This window comes from Hyperoodon ampullatus, assembly GCF_949752795.1.
Source record: "Hyperoodon ampullatus genome assembly, chromosome: 7".
NCBI classification, from domain to species: domain Eukaryota; kingdom Metazoa; phylum Chordata; class Mammalia; order Artiodactyla; family Ziphiidae; genus Hyperoodon; species Hyperoodon ampullatus.
This window is the reverse complement of record NC_136920.1, coordinates 39,732,476-39,753,899: the sequence shown is the minus strand read 5'-3', so window position 1 is coordinate 39,753,899 and position 21,424 is coordinate 39,732,476. Positions and strand designations below refer to the sequence as shown.

The window sequence follows — 21,424 nt, the reverse complement described above, 5'->3', positions numbered from 1 at the left end:
TAGATCCTGGCGGGAGATGCAGGCACTACCCCTGAGACTCGAGTTACAGCTGTGAAATCTCGGTGTCTAGGTTTTGTCTACCACGTGAGTAGCTGAATATCTCAAGCCACGTCAATAACAAAGATTGTTCTGTGAATGTCTCCCTGCTCTGGCCCACATTTGTACTAGGTAACCTGGTTCCTGGCCACTGCTCACTGGACAAGCTTTGTCTCACAACACAGAGGGTCTGTCTGCCAGTGGACCTACAAGATCATGAAGATTCCTTTCCAGGGAAGCCAGGATCATAAACGAGTGACCTCTAGGCTTTTTGGGTGCAGAAATCTAGTCTTGTGGAGGAAGTGGGTCAGAAGAAGAGAGGAGCAGAGTAAGAGCTGGACAGAGGAAGTGCCTTTTAACTATTGTTAAGATAAGCCCCTCCATTGACAGATGAATGGATAAAGATGTATACATACTAATATATACACAATAGAATATTACTCAGCCAGAAAAAGGATGAAATAATGCCATTTGCAGGAACATGGATGGACCTAGAGATTATCATACTAAGTGAAGTAAGTCATACAGAGAAAGACAAGTATCATATGATATCACTTATATGCGGAACCTAAAATATGATACAAATAAATTTATTTACAAAACAGAAATAGACTCACAGACATAGAAAACAAACTTATGGTTACCAAAGGGGAAAGTGGGAGGGATAAATTAGGAGTTTGGGATTAACATATACACATATATATGTGTGTGTGTGTGTGTGTGTGTGTGTAAAATAGATAACCAACAAGGACCTATTGTATAGCCCAGGGAACTATACTCAATATCTTGTAATAACTTGTAATGAAAAAGAATCTAAAACAGAATATATATATCTGATTCACTTTGCTGTAACCTGAAACTAACTCAACATTGTAAATCAAATATATTTCAATTATATAAAAAAAGATAAACCTCTATTTCACTTGAGTTTCTATTAGTGGGTTTCTAATCCTAGCAACCAAGCAAAAGCAACCCCTTTCGTGGTCATACCTATCCCCCAACTCAAGCTCTGAGGTGCTAGGGAAACTCTTAATTCAGAACCAGACCTTTATGACAGAACAAAACGACAGGCTTTCAAACTTTTCAGCAGCCCCTGCTATACGCTAGTAGAGGCAGGTAGAAAGAGAATGTGGATGAAATCCCTCCTATATGCCTGCCAAGTACTCACACCTTAATTCCCATCAAACCCCCTTACTCATCACTCTTGTTACTATTGTTTCATAGGTGAGAAATGTCAGAAGGGCTCTTTCACATGAAGAGGAAGTCAAGCATGGCAGTTACAAGGATGGGCTGCAAATAGAAACTTAAAGGTTTGAACCTCGGCCCTATCCTCTTAAAGATTTATGACTTTGCTTGTTTTAAAATTTCTCTTACAAACTTCAATTTCCTTGTCTATAAAACAGGGAAAATAATAATGCCTGCCTTACAGGGAGCGGTGTTGATTAAAGGGATGCAGTACAAGCATGTTTGGTGCAATGTTAGTTAGCTAGTTAGCTTTAGTGAAACCCGAGGTGACTGAGCTGGGCTTCACATCCAGGTCCATCTGGCTTCAAAGCCCTGGCTCTTGGCACTCAGCATGGGCTCTTGAAGGGATTAGACAGTTTCCTCAGTCACACCTAGGCAAGATGTTTGCAAGGAGGATATTAGGCATTTTCGCTAGGAAGGTTGTTACTGGCTTTGTAGATCTGAGAGCTGAATCTGTAGCATTTGTGTGTCCTTGATCTATGACCAGTTACATAATGTTTCACGTTGGAAACTATTAGGAAAATGGATAAATTATTGAAATTAGCTTTACTTTGATCCTTGCTGAACCTGTCAGGCTCAAATAGGTTATCTGAAGTGGATCTCGGGGTAAGGGTGCACCTAAATTGTACCCCCGGGTATGAATTATAAGCCTTTCAGATGCTAAAAAGTTCATATGCTGCTGCTACTTTTCCTCAAGACTTTACCCATAATCCCAAGAACTAGTTTTGGAAATCTAAATAATGCTTCTCGCTTCTGTAAGCACATCTTCATGTAGTTTTAAGGCACTCATACGTTTCCCATCAAGTGTTAACGCTGATCCAGTCACTCGGCCTGAATTTTATTTCCTTAGCTTTGAATAACCCAGTATTTCCTTCCTATGTGTGTTGCTATGAAGAAAATTGAAAACGAATGTAAAGGCACTTTATAAACTGTAAAGTTGGAGATAAAAGTGCTTCAGTACTATTAAAGGCTTTAAAAAAATACTAGTCAACGTATTCAAATTTACGTGTAAATTGCTCAGTTGGAGAAAAAAAAAAAAAAAAAAAAGCAGGGTATGAACGTGGTCAAGGCCTGGGCTATGATTCCAGCCCTACTCCTGACTCAGGTTACATACAACCTGTGTCCAAGCTTCCACTGGGGATCCTAGAGAAAGGGGTTTAAATAGCCAGTGATAACTAACACATTATTTTTGCTTTAAAAGTTTTATCTTTAACCTTACCAAACTCAACATCATTCACAGCTGAGGAATCCTATAAATGGGTCTCTTAACTGTAGAAGGCTCAATTTCTGGTCTCACATTTTCTATCAATGTGACATCCTTAAAATCCCAGCCCAGGTTTAGGGAAACTTCATTTTCCAGCTGTGTAGAGCCCCTCCCACTTCCCGTATCCATATCCTCCAAGATAACAAACAATTCTATTTCCAAAGGTTTTATTTCATGTATTGATGTTAAACTCTCCAAGGTTTTGCATCTAATGAGTGTCAGTGTGCAAATTCTACCTCATTCAAGAGAAACATGGCAGTTGAGTAACTAAAACACAGGTGAACGTCACATGCTTCCTAGGCATGCTTAAGGAGCTCTTGTTTTGGGCTGAGAGAAAAGAAAGGGGCGCCTGCAGAAGTGAGAGGTACCCCATGCTCCCTGACACACACTCAGGGCGCTTCCTGTTTGATGACACTCTTCCATACCAACATGGTGGTCCAAAATGGAATCTCTTTTTCATCACACTTCTAAAAGATACAGAGGAGATATGAATTAACTGACTTTAAGTCAATGTTAGAGATATGAGGAGAAAAAGTTAACACAAAGAAATACAACACACGAAAGAAAATATGCAGTTTTATAAGCTGCACACATTTCAACAAAAAAGGTGGGGACACAGATTTGACACAGATTATTAAACATATTTATTACAAGCAGATTCCTTTTCCCATATTCAAAAGAAAAACATGACTGGAAATACTGAGATGGCAATTGGTTAAACCAATTCCCAGTCCTTATCAAGTTAGGAATCAAGAAAGGAAAAGATATTTTGGAACTTAAAATTAGGGAAGCCTATACACAATTTAGATGGGAGGGGAAGAGAAAAACAAAAAAACCAAAATAAAGTCATATCGTTTACATTTTATAGCCTTTAATTAAGCACATAAAACTGTACTATTTAATATATTTCTCCATGAACTTTTTGTGAAATTCAGATCGCAGCGTATCATTTACAAATCTTTTGTCTTTCTTCTGATCATCTACACCTTTTGCACAGTTCTTGAAAACAACATCATCATCCCACCTGAAAGAGAAAAAGAAAACAGAACAATCTTACAATGCTTGTATCAACAGACAAGAACACCGTGTGAACTGTAAAGCTTATTCATCACACAAAAAGATGCTCAACCTGTACATCATTCAATGTAGCAATTACACCCAAAAGAATAAAGTAATTATTAATAGGCTGTTAGCTTGCTTTTTTATAATAGGAAGGGTAATCCTTATTTAGAACATACACAACATTCTTATTATTTCTCCAGTATAAGAAACTTTGAGTTAAAAAGCAGAAATTACGTAAATATTTAATGTTTTCAGGTCTAAAACGAAGAGGCAGTACCTGGTTCTACCCTGATTAGTATGGACAGCTCTAGATGATAGCTGGACGATTTACTATAGTTAGATTATGTGGTTTTAAGGATTTTATACATACTCTTTTATCAGTTAACATGTAGTAATCATTCACTGTAGTATTTACAATTTAGGGCAAAAGAAGAAACTATTGGGGTAAAACAGTTAAGGCTCATATATTGGCTCACAGCTACATTAACCACAAAGAAAGAGCAGCTGAAGAGCTTAGGGCAGGAATCTCTAGTTCGTTTCTCCTGGTTGGATTTCATAATGTGTAAGCTTAAAAAAAAAAACAAAACACCCATGGATGGGCTACAAAATACATGTTTTATAGAAAATAAAGATTATGATTTCAAAATATCACCTAGCATGTAAAACACAAACCCATATACGTAATACATAAACTCTCACAAACATATATAAAATGAAAGCCTATATAATGTGTGTGTTTGCTGTGGACGTATGCCCGCCAGAAGAAACTGCACGTCGAAAATAAGCAAAGAACGTGGGCATCTTTGAAAACAGTGTTTTAAGTCATCACTGGTGCAGTGCAGAGAAATGTGAAAAGCTGAGCAGAGCTAGGTGAAATGTGATCTGCACATTAAGACAACATGTTTCAGTCTCCCAACGATTTTATCTGCATCCAAACAAGGCAGAACTATATAGCTTAATACAAATATAAATCAATGTAGTTTTTTCTCTACCCACTCTCTCCTCAACTCACTCCCCACAGGCTTTGACCCCTCCCTCTCAACACCAGCACTGCTCTCCCAGGGCCCTAACTCGAACTGCCACTTTGCAGTACCCACTTCACTTGGCCTGTCAGCAATATCTGACCTAGATAATCACTCCCCTCCTCTTGAAACTGTCTGTGTGGCTCCAAGACACCTACCAGACTCTTTCGGTTCATTTCTTCCCCACTGGCTGCTCCTTCTCAGCCTAGTTTTTTTCATTCATAATTCATATAATCAATATTTACTGAGCACCTATTATGTACCAGGTACTATTCCAGGTATGGACAGCTAATCATCTACCCGACCTCGAAATATTACCCCAAGCTCACTCCTCTGACCTCCTCTCTGGCTATACTCATTCACTAAGTAACCTCATCTAGTCTTCATGGCTTCAGGAAACTTCTGTAAGTTGACAGCTCCCAAATTCATGATCTATAGCCTGGGCTAACTCCAGAACTGTGTATCAAGCTACCTACTCAACATTTCCACACATATATATCATCTCAAAGTTACCATGTCTTAAATTGGTCCCTCCGCCTCCCCACCTCAGTTCACATTCTTCCCCATCTCTATCCTTTCAATAGCTCGGGTCAAATACCTTGGAGTCTAGTCTCTAATAAAATGTCACCTTTCTTGCAAATCCTCCCTTGCCTATGCAATTGCCATTGTAAAGACTTGTTTTTGTTTTTTACTATGAATGAGTCAGGAAGCCACTGGATGGTTTAGAACAAGATTGAGATCTTTTATTTTAAAAGGACCATGATACTGCTATGTTAAGGAAAAAACCTGGGGGTAGGGATGGAGAGGGTGGTGAGCATGCAAGCAGACCAGTTAGGGGGACTGCATCACTCCGGATGGAGATGGCAGCAGTGGAGGTGGTGAGAAATAATAGATATGGTTTAAATGTTAAGCCTACAGCAGGGTTTCTCGATCACACACACACACACACAGACTGTTGTCCTTAGGAAGGCCGCTTGCAAGGTTGGTCCCTGGCTGGCATTTGGAAACTTGGATTGCAGGAATCTTCTGTCACTGTGTCTAGACTGTCTGTACAAATAATGTGGTTTATGAACACCTGCTTTCTTTCTGGGAGTCTCAAATTTGGTATGTACTAGGCAGAGGTTGCCTATATAAGCAGCCAATAAAAACCCTGGGAGTCTCTAATGGGTCTTTCTGGGCAGCAACACTGCACAAATGTTGCTGCATTTTCATTACTAGCGAAAAGAATGTGCTCTGTGTGACCCCTCATAGGAGGGACACAGCATAAGGAAGCACACACACTTCCTTCAGTGCCTTTTCCCTTTATGATCTGGCTGTGTATCTTCACTAAGTTAGTCATGAGAACAGCTACACGCTGAGCCCCCTGAAACCTTCTAGTCTCTGAATGTGAAGGATGGTTTTGGGGACCCTTGACACATATAACTACAATGTAAGCTTTGTAGGGTCAAGGGCTCAGTGCACTGCTCTGTCTCTAGTACTTAGAACAATCTCTGTTACACAGCTGGTTACTGTAAATATATACTGAAAATAAGTTTATTTTCTTTCATTCTCCTTCCATTATTCCAAAATGTGATGGAGAAAAGTATCAGTGGAAAATGGGTATTAGAAGCTTTACATAATATAGTTTGCTATAAAACTCATTATCTGTGTGTGTGTGTGTGTGTGTGTGTATATATACATATCTCTTCAACCCATTATTGTACAGTACCTTCTTTTAACTTTGAAGTTGGCCTGAGGCTGGGATGGGCCAGTGAGATTAAGGAGAGGGTTTCCACTCAAAATGTTTTCCATACGAATCCTTTCTTCTTCAGCCTTTTGTTCTTGTTCCTGCCAACAAGAGGGGAAGATTCATATTTACTTATATTACTTCTGGTGTCAATCCTATAACTCATATTTTAAAAGACTGTTAGGATTTTAAGAGGGAGATAGGATAAGCATCAAGGTAGTATTGCTTTTTCTTTGTTTTTAAGACATACCAGAAAAGTCTCATTTATCAAAATAAAATAATTGGGCATTTTCATTAACTATTTCATGCTTGCCATCATACATTCATTAGTCTCTTTCTGACTTTGACATTCTTGAGTTGCATGTTTAAATCTATTTTCTTTCTTGAAGTACACACAAAATTACATAACTGTTTAAGAGAGTACATCTATAAACATTCTAATAATTTAAGAACATATTAAATATCAAAAAGACACATTTAGCAAAGCAATTATCTCAATTTTTAAGGTAGGGTTATATATAACTGTGATTAAAAATAATTTTATTTTGAATTACTAACAATGTAAACTTGCATCTCTAGAACTGGTGACAAGTTATGATTAACCAAGAATTATGTCCTAAAATAAGATAAACCATCATGTAAAAAATTATATTCAGTAAACATGCATTTCTACTAATTTATCTGAGGTTTACCCATTTTATTCTTATGATTTATTGTTAATGACTTTCTATTTTTATCTCTCTCATCTGTTATCAGTTACATGCTTGTCTTTCTTCACTTTTATTTTAGCATTAACCTCTTTAAACTCAAATCACCCTCAGTCTCCTTCTTAGAATTAGAAATATAAAATGTCTAAAATCCTTAGCCATAACTTATAGATCTACCTGATTCCATGCTATCTTAAACCAAAGATAGATCCCACTTTGCTGTGTTTTGGGGATGACAAAATTGATGACTTAATATACCAAGGGAAAAAGGACTTTCTGGAAGTCTATTTATAATGAACCTGTGTTAGACCACTTGGAAAAATAATCTGATTTTCTATACAGGTTAAAGATACTTCATTTTAATAATCAAGTGTGAACAATTGATTTCATTTTTATGAGGCCAAATAATTGGGAGGTGAGAAGATGCAATTTTCAGGGAAATTAACAGGAAAATTCCTTTAAGTCATTTTCAGACTTTAAGCAAGCAAAAGTCAGGAGCATCCATCATAGATTAAGAACAGGTAGCTTTCTAAAAATTATATACTTATTTTTTAACAAACTATATTGATGCTAAAAGTAAAAAGACTTATCTCTGAGATGCTAGACAAACAGGAGCTCAAGCATACAATGTATCCAAATTTATAAGATAACAACATATGTGATGTAATAAGGTCCTGATCATTTTATGTTCGGAATATTATTTCCTTTAGAGATACTGGTTGATTGGCATACATAGCACTGGGGAAAAAAGGTGCCAATTCTTTCCATACTCAAGTACCAGGTACACTGTTTCATGACTACAGGTATAAAGGATGGACAGCCTGTGGTTTGGTCAAATCTGAACCATCTTGTTTTGTAAATAAAATTTTACTGGAACACAGTCACATCCATTTATTTATGCACTGCCTATGGCTGCCTGTATTACAATTAGCTGAGTTGAATAGCTGTGATGGAGGCTGTATGGCCTGCAAGCCTAAAATATTAACTATCTGGCTCTTTACAGAAAGTTTCCCAGCCCTTGACACAGGCTGACTGGTTTGAAAACATTTTGGAACACCTCAAAAACCAGCCACTAGAAAGCCAGACAGGGAAATGGGGGACAAATGGAATAAAACTGTCATTCAACTCCAAAAAAAACACCAACATATTTTGTACAAAGAAATCAGATAAACCCTGCAAAACTGCCAAGATCTTCTGTCTAAAATGTTTACGCTCCTTAAAGGTCAGCCAAATGCATTTAAATGTCTCTTTGTGTATCCACAGCTATTAGGGAGGCCAAAAGAATTTGGAACAGAACTGCCCTCTTGTGGTGTGCCAGTGTAGGAATGGTCTTATAATTCTACAGGAGTTATGCTATCCTATGCCAAATTTTGACAAGAACTGTATTTTTAAGTATTTTTCTTCTTCAAATCTGAATTCTAGCAGTCTTCAAAGCCTATCCCCAAATCTTCCTCTTTTCTGAATTCTTCCGACCCTTCTGATCCATTTGAACTCTACTTCCCTAGGTTCTAAGCATTAACCTACATCAGTCTTTTCCCCAAGTCTCTTTCCTTTTTTAAAATAGAGCAATTCTTGGTTCAAATGAAATCTTACACAGAAGCCCATTAAAAAAGCTGCTCTTTTCTGGTTGAAAGTGGAGGCAGGGACTTCCCTGGCGGTCCAGTGGTTACGAATCTGCACTGCCACTACAGGGGACATGGGTTCGATCCCTGGTCGGGGAACTAAGATCCCGCATGCTGTGCGCTGTGGCCAGGGGAGAAAAAAAAAAGTGGAGGCACATATATCTACTTGAGTGTCTCACAATATATCACGTTCAGTATGTGCCAAAAAGAACTCATTATTTTTCTCTCCACTGAAACATGCCCATCCTTTGGCATTCCCTGATTAGTGTCTAGCACCAACATCGACCCAGAAACTGCCACAGCTAATCAGTCACTTTCTCTGGTCAATCTTATCTCCTTGACAGCTCTATCAGCATCTGTTTACTTCTCTCAAATCCAACTCCTATCATGCAAGATTCTCATAACTGCATGTGAGGATTATTGGAACAGCCCCCTACTCAGTTCTTTCCTCTACCCTCCACACTTCAGCCAGAGTAATCTTTCTAAAATGCATACCCAACCTTACCATCTCCAGCTGAAATCGACTAGTTCCACAGGTCCTTTGGAAGAGAGTTCAAACTCCTTTAGCACTGGTCTACAAATCTCTAGTGCTCTGACTTGCTCTTGCCTCCCAAGTTTTGTCTCTTACTGTTACTACTATGGGTAATTCACTCAAAGTTTAAAGGTATGTACTATGGATCCTATATTTAATTCGTCTAACTGTCCTTGAGTTAGACATTCTTTCCTTCCATTGTGCAAATGTAGAGACTGTGGGGACTCAGAGAAGCTAGGTTATATAAAATTTATTGACAGATGGCCTCAGCAAGTGCCTGGAAAGAAGGCTGGGTCAGAAGACAAGGAGAGAGATAAAGACGGCCTCACTATACCTGTGGGTTCTTTGTAGGCTATGACTACATCTTAATCATCTTTGATTCTCCCGACACTTAACAGACACTGACTATATGTCTATTGAACAAATAACTGAATGAAGAGCATTTTGATGAGTATGTCTGAACTATTTGGAAGGAATTTCTAACATAACCAGGAGACTTAGGATGTCATAGGAATCACCAGATTTATAGACCTACAGGTCCTATAATATCGAGACATGGTAAGGATGATTTCTAATATAAGGTGATATTACTTGATTTAAAAAACACTTCTACTTTGGTATATGTGAGAAGATGTAAATATTTAATATGCTGGTTTTACCTTCCTGGCCTGCTCTTCAGCTCTTTCTTTTTTAATTTTTTCCAGCTCCGCAAGAAGAGCTGCAGTATCATCGTCATCACTCTCCTCTTCAAAATCTTCATCTTCATCTTCCTCCTAAAAAAGAATGGTGATGGCCCAGGAGATGGGAGACAAAATAGATTATTCATTTTTTTCCATAAAAGTGGCACTCATCAAATCTTTGGAGCAGGATTAATTTTCCTAGAGGGAAAGATAAATGTACCTAAATACGGTTAAAATTAGCAACAACCAAAAAATAAAATAAAACCCCACAAAAAAGCTTACAATTACTTACTAAAATGTCAACCTCTGATGTATTTTAGACATTATAACACCAAAGAGTATAATGAAGGACCTTTCAAATTTACATAGTCAAATGGGAATTTACATATGAAAATATTTCTAAAACCAGAAAAGGAACACTTTATACTAAGTCTTACAAAGTAACAAAGTATGATACACACTACATACTTTGACCCTGGGAATCAAAATAATTTTATATGGCTCAAAACAACTAGGAATTAAAGATAGTCAAGGGTACAGAAAAGGGTGCTAAATTCTCAGAAAAAATAGTTTCAAATGAATAATCATTATATCTCACTTAAAATTGAGTTCCTTATATTGAATTACTGAGTTAATTTTTAATTTAGTCTGTCAACTCTAGAATTACTAATATATATGCTTATTAGATGCTACCCTTGAAAAGTCACTCAGATTTTTCCTATGTAGAAAACTGCAAATTAATTACAGACTGTGCAGTCCCACTAAATTTTAATGTTAATTAAAGTGCCAATTCTTAAAAACCTTCCACTTAGATCACATTCCTCCCTAAGCACAGAGGGAGCCATTAAGTGCATTGAACATCTGGAAGGGGCATCATTGGCAGCAAGTATGGAAAGGTCCCTACAGTCACTGCAGGGGATGCTATCAATAAAGAGCCCAGTCTGAAGAGTGCCCTCTGAAGGGGAATAACTAGTCCAATTTCCATGGTTTAGTACAGGGAATTATTTTTTAGGGAAGCGTATCTTTTAATAGACCTCTTCCTTCTTTGGCTCTCCAGAGATCAAACTTGAAGTTTGATTAACCACAAGATAATGCTTTTTGTTTTAAAATAAACTACAAAGTTTAGCATTGAAGTCAGAGCTATAATTGAATAATAGTAAGTAAAAATAAATACAAATCGCTTCTTAAAGCCAAAAGAATAGATAAAAAGGTATTTCTTTCTTTCTTTTTTTTTTTTGAGGTACGCTGGCCTCTCACTGTTGCAGCCTCTCCCGTTGCGGAGCACAGGCTCCGGACGCGCAGGCTCAGCGGCCATGGTTCACGGGCCCAGCTGCTCCGCGGCACGTGGGATCTTTCCGGACCGGGGCACGAACCCGTGTCCCCTGCATCGGCAGGCGGACTCTAAACCACTGCACCACCAGGGAAGCTGGATAAAAAGGTATTTCAGAAAAATGGTAAGTAAATTACTACATGGAGATGAGAGGAGGAAGTAAAACATACATCTGTTAGAGGGTCGTCTGCATCGAGGTTGGCAGCGGGAATCTGGTCCAACCGAGGCTTCTTTGACACTGAAGAGGAGGTTGTATGTTCTGGGGGAAAACAAACATTATTTAGCTTACTGAATCAAATCCTGCATTTCTTATAACATTTTAGGGACCTGTGGGCAAGAAGAGCTTAGGTCTTAAAGCATGACAGTAGGGATTATAACCACAGTGCCTGGCAAATAAGCCCTTGGCAGATATTTATTGAATGAATTAATAAAAGTACTGATTTTAATATGGGAACTGTAGCCTCTCTCAGGAAATTTAGGAAATAGTTTACATATGCTAGAAATAAAAATGGAAGAATTTCATAGACAGAAACCATGGGGCCTCAAAAGTCTGGCTGTGTAAAGTTAAAAACTCCTTGATCTGAACTGAAACAATGGTTGCTAAATATCCCCAGATCACCTAGTTCTTTCTAACACAGAAACATAAAAAGATGGAATTGGAATCAACTTCATTATCACCTCTAATCCAATCAAATCTTTCAAGAAACTGTTATAGCTCACACCCATATTTAATTGTAAACAAACAAAAACAGTAATCCATTCCAATTACCACATGAAAGAAAAACTACTGTCAACATAACGTTATGAGAGAAACGTCTGGGGTAGTGTTGGCACCTCGGGTTGGCCGGTCTCTGTTTTTTTCTCTTGCAGCAGCTCTCTCTCTCTCTTCCAACTCTCTCCTGAAGTCACGGTTCCGAACTTCTTCAGGGGCATCCTGAGTGGTCTGTCTAAAGTAGGAACAAAACAGGGCAGAAATACTTCTAAAAAACACATGGCTGTAGTAATGGAAGACAATTCACAAAAAGCAACTTTGTCCTGAGTCCCTGAAGCATAAAGTCCCATTGGGGGAAATGGACAAGATCACCCTAATCTGAAGGTTACTAACAGGCATCCTGTGATGTATCCAATATTTCAAGAAACTCAAACTAAATCACATACTTTCTTATAATAAGGCTGCAGGCTGATCAAAATGCCTTTACTTTTTGTTAGTATGTTAATTCAGAGCTCGTTAGAGTAACACTTTTAATCTCATATTGATTAGTACTGACAGAGCCTGGTGCCTCTGAAGTAATGTATTAGTTATTGTTCCATCTACATATGGAAATTCCTTGTTAATTGGAATTTCTGCTTAAGGAATACCTAGTAGCATTTTACAATCACAGAGCATAATTTTAGTGTCAGAAACACTATTGCATTCTACTCCTATGAAAATAGATAAGTAATAATAACCCACACATGGTACTATCTCATGACTTTGTCATTCAACAGATTTGGTCTTGCTTTGTGAAACAGAAAAACATAAAAGGCTTAATTACCTATATTTTATCTTTGTATGAGAGGGTAGGTCTCTGCTTGAATATTGCTTTGAGAGTTGGCTCAAATCACCTTCTCCTTTTCCTCTCCCCCCTCTTGCAGGTTCAAAAGTTGGCCTAGCTGCTGTTGTCATCTTCTATGCTTTGAAGAAAAACAGTGTCAAGTTATTTCCAATATGATGGACTCTCATTTTATAAAGTATTAATCAATATCCCTCCTTGTGAAACAATTTCCCTAACTTATTCCCCAAAACTTATAAAATAATCTCAAAAGCTCTGAACAAAACAAATAATGAGGCTCAGGGTGTACAAGGAACATGGCAGATATTTAGTCTGTCATGAAGATATGAGTTTGTGTTCCTGTTCTCCTTCTGGCTCTGTGACCTCCGGCAAACCACCAAGCTTAAGTTTCTGTCATCTGTGGAATGGGGATATTCCTAATAGGATTATTAAGAAATGATGAGACTTGACATGTCAACACCCTCGTAAAATACAGTACTGCCATGTCCGAGTTTTAAAAAATCTCAGCTCAACCTTACTCCACCAGACTCCTTAAGGTTCCCATTTTATCTAAATCTCACACAGCAGAAAATAGGATAGTAACTACAAAAACAAAAAAGATATATAAAAAAATCACTGACAAAGCTACCGAGTGTCCTGGAAAAAAAGCTAGACTTTGATGACAGTTACAGAGGCAAAGTTCTCCAACAACCTTTTGTTGATCCAATTTTCTCCAGCAGCCAACGTAATACAAATCAGATCTTTTGCAAATTACAATTTAAGAAATGCTCAAAACACAGGAACCCACCCCCAAAGGTCATGCTACTTTTGCTTTTGAGCAACTAAAGGATACTGCATAGCAGATGTGTCTACTAAAACATCCTCAAGCGTCGGAAAAGCAAATGTCGGGGAAACTGGGGGAAATGGTACACTTCTCTCGATTTTCAAAAAAAGGGAGAGGGATGTACCCAGAGAGGGAGAAACAGGGTTGCCGGCCTCTGGGGGCGCCGCCGCCGCCCCCCACATCCCCCCGGGTTATCATTACCAGCGCCTCTGGGGGGTTCACCTTCGGGCTGTCACCGGGAACCCGCTGACTCTTCACCCCTGCCCCACTCGGCGAGGGGTGGGGGCGCCCGGACCCTGCTTAACGCTGTCTGCAGAGTCATCTTCACGCTGCGCTGTCCGCTGCCAGCCCGGGACTGGGGACGCTCCTGACAAGCGCTGAGCTCCACCACCCGCCCGCCGCTCCAGAACCTCCTCTGCCTGCGCTCGCTTCTCCGCCTCCGTCCCCAACCGCCCTTTCCCGCCCCACTCACAGTCTGCTCTCCTGCTGCCGCTCACTTTGGCCGAGCTCCGACGCAGTTGCCTCAGGAGATCATACAGCCGCCATTATAACTCTTGGCTCCCAGAAACCTCTGCGCCCAGGGCTAAAGCCCAAGACCCGGAAGCAAACCCCAAGCTCTTTAGCCGCCCTTCAGAGGCGGAGGCGGAGACCAATCAGCGGAAGCCAAGGTGGAAGTCGGCGTGACGACAGCAAGGGGCGGGGCTGAAACTGCGCAGGGGGCGGGCATTTGAAATCAGTGCTTAAGAGTAGACCCCAAGCATCATTTTATACCTTCAAGAACCAATTACTTAATGTCTCTTCCGTCTTTTCCTTTCCTGACCCCCTCCCAGACTCTTTCATTCCGGTACTGCGTGGACGGAAAGCCCTGGGTAGCAGACACCACGTCCCCGGCTAGCGAGAGAGAGCGTAGAAAAGGATTACACCAAACTGTTTAAATCCAACGGCTCCAGCTCCTTTCTCCTGACCTAGACCCAACAACCCTAGAGAGCTGGGCTACGGAAAGACTAGTATTTTCATTTAATTGGACATGAAGAAAGAACAAATATGTACGGGGGCAACCACGATCTTTATAAAGGTACCATTCCAGCAAAAATATTAGTCTTCAAAACAAAGGTTGTATTCGTATTGTTTGTTAAAATTTTTATTTTTTAAAAAGCCTGAGTTCTAGTGGGAGGGGAGGTGTCACTATTAAGAGCTTCCTTATGTATTAACCGACATTGAACTTTTAGAACGGTGGGCCCAACTGCCAGGAGCACTAGATGCAGTTATTAATGTAAGATGGCTACTCAGGTGTTAGGTGAAGTTTTAATAAGGCAGCGAACAGGAAGATAAAAAATCCAATCGTCCTTACTCTTTCCCCATAAAAAACCACTCTGGGAGCAGGGATCTTGTTTGCTTAGTTCGTCTTGGTATCTGATCACATAGTCCTTGGCCACAGTAGATGCTCAATAAATATTTGTTGAACAAATGAAAATTCAACTCCCCCAACTTGGTTTCAAATGTAAAGAGCTCATAAAACTGAACATAGAAAAGCTTTTTTCCCCTAGAACTCTTTCTTTGAACTTTACATGAAACAAAACAATAGAAAAAGTCCCTTCCCCCATAAAGTTCAAGATGCAAATCTTGATTTTTCTTAGCGAAGCTATTACTCCCCTAGTCTTACACATCTCAGTAAAGGACACTACCATCATACTAGTTACTCAAACCAAAATCCCAGGGCTCCTACTTAGGTTCTTTTTCCTTCATTTTTCTCATCTAGTTTATTTGCAAGTCTTGCCAATTCTACTTTCAACATACACCCTAAATTTCATTCCACTGCCCAAGTCCAGGCCACCATCATTTTCCACCTGGATTGTAATTGCCCCCTAATGATCTTCCTGCTTCCACTTTTCTCCCACAGTCAATTTTGCCTGTAACAATGAGACTGATATTTTAAAATTGTGAATCAGGTAGCATTACACTCCTGCATAAAATCCACTGCACTTAGAATAAAAGTCAAATTTCTTAATGTGACCTGAGGTTTCTTAGGGTCTGGTTCCTACCAATCTCTCTGGCTTCACTTCTAATCAATCACTCTCCTACACACTAAGCTCTAGCCACAGCCAACCCTGCATTTCTGTTTCACAAGCAAGATTCCTTTGCACTAGCTTATCTCTGCTGTCTGTGCCCCAACATAGCTGTATTATCATTCTTCAAGTCTCAGCTCAAATAATCACCTCCTCAGTTTTTCCCTGACATCTACATTTGCACCCCTGTCCCTCAACACACAAATACCATCACATCACCCTGTTTTATTTTTTCATAGTACTAAACACTACTGAATTTATTCTATTCATTATTTATTGCCTTGTTTCTTGTCTGACAGGCAGCATAGCAAAGTCATTAAGAGAAGGGGCTCTATAACCTGACTGTTTTGGTTCTAAATTCCAGATCTGCCCTTTCCTAACTGTAACCTCAGGCAAGTTATTTTCCCTTTCTGTGCCCTCAGTTTCCTCATGTATTAAATGGAGATAATTTCTAGACTCTACCACATAGTATTATTATAAGGATTAAGCGAATTAATATTTGTGCTTAAAACTGTCTCAGCAAACAGTATTTGCTAAACAAATGTTAGTTATTATTATTATTAATATTATTTTTATTATTATTGTCTATCTTCCTGTATTAGAACATAAGTTCCAGGAAAGCAGGAACCTTGTCTCTCTTGTTCACTGGTGTATCCTCTGCACATAGAACAGTGCCTGGCACATAATAGGTGCTGAGTAAGTATTTGCTGAATGAATGAATTAGTGATTGATGCACTGTGAAGTAGAGGAATGATATAACAATGGCAAGGAGGTGACACAAATATAGAAAATACCCCTGGTTTTTATGTTCCAACTGCCCTTATCAGCCCTTATCCAACTGCCCTTATTTTGGTCACCAACCATGATTAAATAATCATCCCTGTAATTTCATTAACACCAACATATAGTATAATCAGTCCAAAAAGCTTTGGCTTAAATGGTCTGAAAGTATTAATAAGAAAAAGAAATTTAAAAGTTTACTTAAATGATTTTAAAGTACTAGTAAAAAACCAAAACTCTAAAGTTTTTTACTTAAATGACTTGAAAGTATTAAAAAAGAAAATAAAAGTAAGTAAAAAACTTAATTCACCCTCTCAGGTGACAAAAAGCATATATAACCTCCCAAGAATCCTCATAAACCCATTACCACAAAAATCTAGTTGGGCCCTTAATGCTGCCTGCAAATCTTCTGATACTCTCCTAATTGTTTATTTTCCCACTCTGCAATATTATGATTTCCCACATTCCCCTCTTTCTTCAAATCTACACACCTCTTTCACCATCCTTCCCTCATTTCCTTTCTCAGGAATGAGTGATCTGACTTCTCTGAGAAAATAGAAGCTCTTTTTCTAGGAGGATTCCTCATCTCCCTTCAAGCAGATCTACCAAGCTGCCTTTGACTATGTCCTTACATTCAGCTTTCATGTGCTAGTAGAGATGAAGTGACCCTAACCTCCCTGTGTTCTGGGTCCAAATCCCTCCAGCCTTCTTAGTAACTGGCATCCTGCTATATTTTCTGTCTCTCATAATCTATGAATCCATACCTTTCAGATGATTCTTATCAGCTTTTGGATATGTTGTAGTATATTTTAACCTTAAAAAATGCTTCTTCATTTTAATATGACAACGGTCATATTAATTCAATGTGAAAAGGACTTTTCATATCATAACTGTGATTACAAAACTGACTATTCTTATGGCAGGATATAAGATAGGAATTCCAGCTTCAAAGTTTAAACAAACACTGCAGCCAGTTGAATTAAACACCTGAAAGGGAAGAAGGAAATCATAAAAACCTAGAAAGAAAATTTAAGAGACTATTTGTACTACTTGGGGTCTGTGAAGGCCTTTTGATCAAGGCAGAACACCTAAGAGCTGTAAAAGAAATAATTTTAAAAATTCATCTATATAAAAATTTAATTTTATGGCAGAAGATGCCCAAAATGAAGTCAAAAAATAAATGCTAGATTAACAGATAAATCCTGTAATGCCTATAACATATAAAATATTACTACTGCTAGTACCACTACTACTAATATGCATAATATAAAAAATACAACAACCCAATAAAAAAATGGACAAAGAGTATAAACAGGCCATTCAGAAGAAATAATTCCAAGTAGATAATCAACATGAATGACACACAACCTCTCTAATTAGGAAAATGAAAGTAAACTAACAATAGATCATCACATTACAGCATCAGATTGGCAGCAATTTTTGAAAGTTAATAATACAGCTGGATGGGATAGGGAAAAAGGGGATCCAATCAGACAGTGAGGAGGCACTGGCTCCCATTTCCCTCACAATAAAAATTAAAGGTGCTCACATGACCCATCATAAGGCTCCCCCCTACTTAGTTGACCTCCTGTCTTGCTCATACCTGTCTGGGCTACAGCCTTCCTGGTGTTGTTTGAGCATAACACCTGCCTTAGGATCCTTACACTAGCTATCTCCTTGGTAGAGAACAGTCTTACCTGTCTTCAAGTCTTTGGTCAAGTGAGGTCAGCTAACCATGACAACCCTAATTAAAGTTGCAACCATGTTCCCACTTTGTCCTTCCAAATCTTGCACACCTTATATCCCTTATCCTGCTCAACTTTTTTACGTAGCACTTATCATCATCCATGATCCTATATAATTTAGTTATGTTTATTATTTCTTTATCTATCCCATGCAGAATATAAATTCTACAAGGGCAGGAATCTGTTTTGCCTGGTGAGGTAGGCCAAGCATCTAAAACAGTGCTTGGTACCAATAGGTGCCCATAAATGTGTTCCAAATGAGTGAATAAATGAATGAATGAATGAGTGAGTGAGTGAGTGAATGTGTTTTAACGGGAAAAAAAAATCACATTTGGATGTAAAAAGTTTTTGCCTTGGGCTTCCCAGGTGGCACAGTGGTTGAGAGTCCGCCTGCCGATGCAGGGGACACGGGTTCGTGCCCCGGTCCGGGAAGATCCCACATGCCCTGGAGCGGCTGGGCCCGTGAGCCATGGCCGCTGAGCCTGCGCGTCCGGAGCCTGTGCTCCGCAATGGGAGAGGCCACAACAGTGAGAGGCCCGCATACCACAAAAAAAAAAAAAAAAAAAAAGTTATTGCCTTACTCTCTTTTATATTTTAAAGGAGAAAAAAGTAATTTTCATTCTGCTAGTCTGAAATCCAGATTCTAAATGAAGATACGCCAAGACCCAGAAAGATGATTTTTTTTCAGGAAGATGAAAAATCCTGTGATTATCAGGCTCTATATGTGTTATCAAAATTCTAATTCAATCAGCCCACCCCTAATCCAAGCACAGCTCTAATTCAATCAAACCTCCCTCCTCTTCCAATTAAATCACTTCCCCAGTTTTAGTAAACCCTCTCATTTGCAAAGTTACCAACCCACAAAGTGTGAAACTTTTGCTTGAAAATGAAGGAAAAAAAAACAATGGTCACAAGTCAGAAATCACATTTAAAAAATAAAGTGATATAAAATGACATCTGTTTAAAATTTTTAACCTGAAAATGACCAATTTTCTAATATAAAAAGTTGGTGCTTTAATCTGTTTTGAAAAGTGAAAAGAATAGAAAAATAAAGTAGCTTGCTTTCTACCAACAAAATCCTGTTTTTAAGTGAAGATGCTCTGGAGCCCAGAGAGATGCTTTCCTGGTGATAACCTCAAGATGAAATTTGCTGATGGTCCAGGCTAGATTACTGGACAGTATTATAATTTAAGCACTTCTTACTTAATCGGAGCACATGGCTACCTGACTAGCTGGCCAGTCTGTTATTACTAAGACAATTAAAAGCAAACGTATTAAAAAACAGTTAAAACTAAACAACTAAAAATATAGAAAATAAAAGGATAGAAAAAAACAGGCCAGGCAAATTCTAAACAACAACATCAAAGAACTTTATGTAGCAATATTAATTGTCAAAAATATTCTTTAAATAGTATAGCATTAACAAGGACATTAATATGGGCATCTTATTGCATCACAGAAATCCACTAGGAAATTGTTACAATCATGAACATTTATGCAACTAACTGCATAGTCTGGAAAAAATATGAAACAAAAATAAAAAATTAAAAGGAAAAACTGCAAATCCACAATCATGGTGGGAATTTTTTTAACATAAACTTCTCTCAGTTTGATAGATCAAGCAGACAAATTCACAACATTGATACACAGAAACAAGATTGTGTATAGATATGTATGCTTATTGTATTTATTTATATTTATATATTGCATTTATATACGTATATAAAATCCTTCAACCAAAGCAAGAGAATACACATTCTTTTCAGTAAACAATGAATATGTACAAAATTTAATCAAGTATAAAGCCCCCAAATAAATAACAATAAATGCCTATGTATTCATTTTTAAATGATAATATTTAATCTTGTCAATGTTTGAACTTTATATAAATGAATCATATGTGTTCTTTTGTGCTTTGCTTTTTCCCTTAATGTGTATTATGTGTAGCTGTGGTATAATATATAGAATTTCATTGCATAAAAATACATAGTATAACCTATTTATTCTAATAATTATGCTTCCAGCATGTGTTTATTACACATAATGCCACCATGAACATTCTTGGAAATGTGCAGAGGTGCATGTGTACACATTTCATATATATATCCCATCATCACGATAAGAATTCTTCTTGTCCCATAATCTCACCACACTTGATATTGTCCAGCTTTTCAATTTCAGCTCATCTGGTGGGTGTATAATGATATCTTATTGAGGTCTTAATTTGTATCTCCTTGAGTACTAATCTCCTTTCATATTTTTATTGTCCATTTGGATTTCCTTTGTGAAGTATCTGTTCAGTCTTTCTATTGAAATTTTTTTTCTTATTGATTTCTATGAGTTCTTATTACTTTGGGCATCAGTTCTCTGTTACTTATTTGTGCTGTGCATAAATTTTTCACTTCTTGGCTTCTCTTTTTGGTATATTTTGATATACAAAAATTAATATGAGGGTAGTTCAGTTTATTAATCTTTTCCTTTTTGCTTAGTACATGGTATTTCTTTATTAAGTAATTCTTCCCTACTTTTAGGTTACATTGATATTCTCAGATACTATCTTCTGAAGGTTTTATAGTTAGGCCTTTCATAATTCTACCAGGAATTCATTTTTGTGAATGGTGTAATAGAAGGGTCTTGAAATCTGGTAAAGCAAGCCTTCTCACCTTGTCCCTCTTTTATGAATACTTTGCTATTCTCTGCCCTTTGCATTTCAATATAAAATTTAAAGTGTCATGTTCTATGAAAATACTTTTGGGATTTTGATTGTGATAATGTTGAATCCATAGATCAATTTAAAAATCGACATTTATACAATATTGAGTCTTCAAATCTATTAACAGGTTATGTCTTTTCCATTTATTTAGATTTTCTTTAATTTCCCCTAAGTAGATTTATATTGTCTTCACAGAAGTCTTGCAAATTTTTGTTAGATTTAGCCTTAGATACTGCTTAATTTTTAATGCTATTATAAATGGCATCTTTCTTAAATTTTAGTTGTCTAATTGTTCATTGCTGATATGTATAAAGATAATTGTTTTTTATATATTGCTATTTTAAATTCAAAGACTGTTCTAAACGCTCTTATTAAGTAAAATAGTTTATTCATATAACTTTTGGAATTTTTACATATACAATCACTTCTAAGAATGACAACAGTTTTGTTTCTTCCTTTCTGATCTTTTCTCCCCTCCTCCCTTTTTTTTCCTTGCCTTCTTACATTGGATAAGACAT

The 21,424-nt window shown here is 37.8% G+C and overlaps 1 protein-coding gene across 1 annotated transcript; it reads right to left on the bottom strand.

Moving 5' to 3' along the window:
* Window positions 1-3,165: 3,165 nt before the first annotated feature.
* On the bottom strand, window positions 3,166-14,154 carry CWC15 (CWC15 spliceosome associated protein homolog). Its single transcript, XM_079707407.1, has 7 exons — window positions 14,075-14,154; window positions 12,762-12,895; window positions 12,061-12,173; window positions 11,397-11,485; window positions 9,876-9,989; window positions 6,338-6,456; window positions 3,166-3,569 (listed from the first exon to the last, which is right to left on the bottom strand). Exons 2-7 carry the CDS (start codon window positions 12,890-12,892, stop codon window positions 3,440-3,442), a joined length of 696 nt encoding a protein of 231 aa, XP_079563533.1. The 5' UTR covers window positions 12,893-12,895; window positions 14,075-14,154; the 3' UTR covers window positions 3,166-3,439.
* Window positions 14,155-21,424: the final 7,270 nt, after the last annotated feature.

Coding starts and splice junctions, on each gene's coding strand:
- CWC15 (XM_079707407.1), bottom strand. CDS start 12,892: ATGACAACAGCAGCTAGGCCAACTTTTGAACCTGCAAGAGGGGGGAGA. Junction 6,457..9,875: donor CTGAAGAGCAGGCCAGGAAG/GTAAAACCAGCA, acceptor TCTTGTTGGCAG/GAACAAGAACAAAAGGCTGA. Junction 3,570..6,337: donor AACTTCAAAGTTAAAAGAAG/GTACTGTACAAT, acceptor TTTCTCTTTCAG/GTGGGATGATGATGTTGTTT.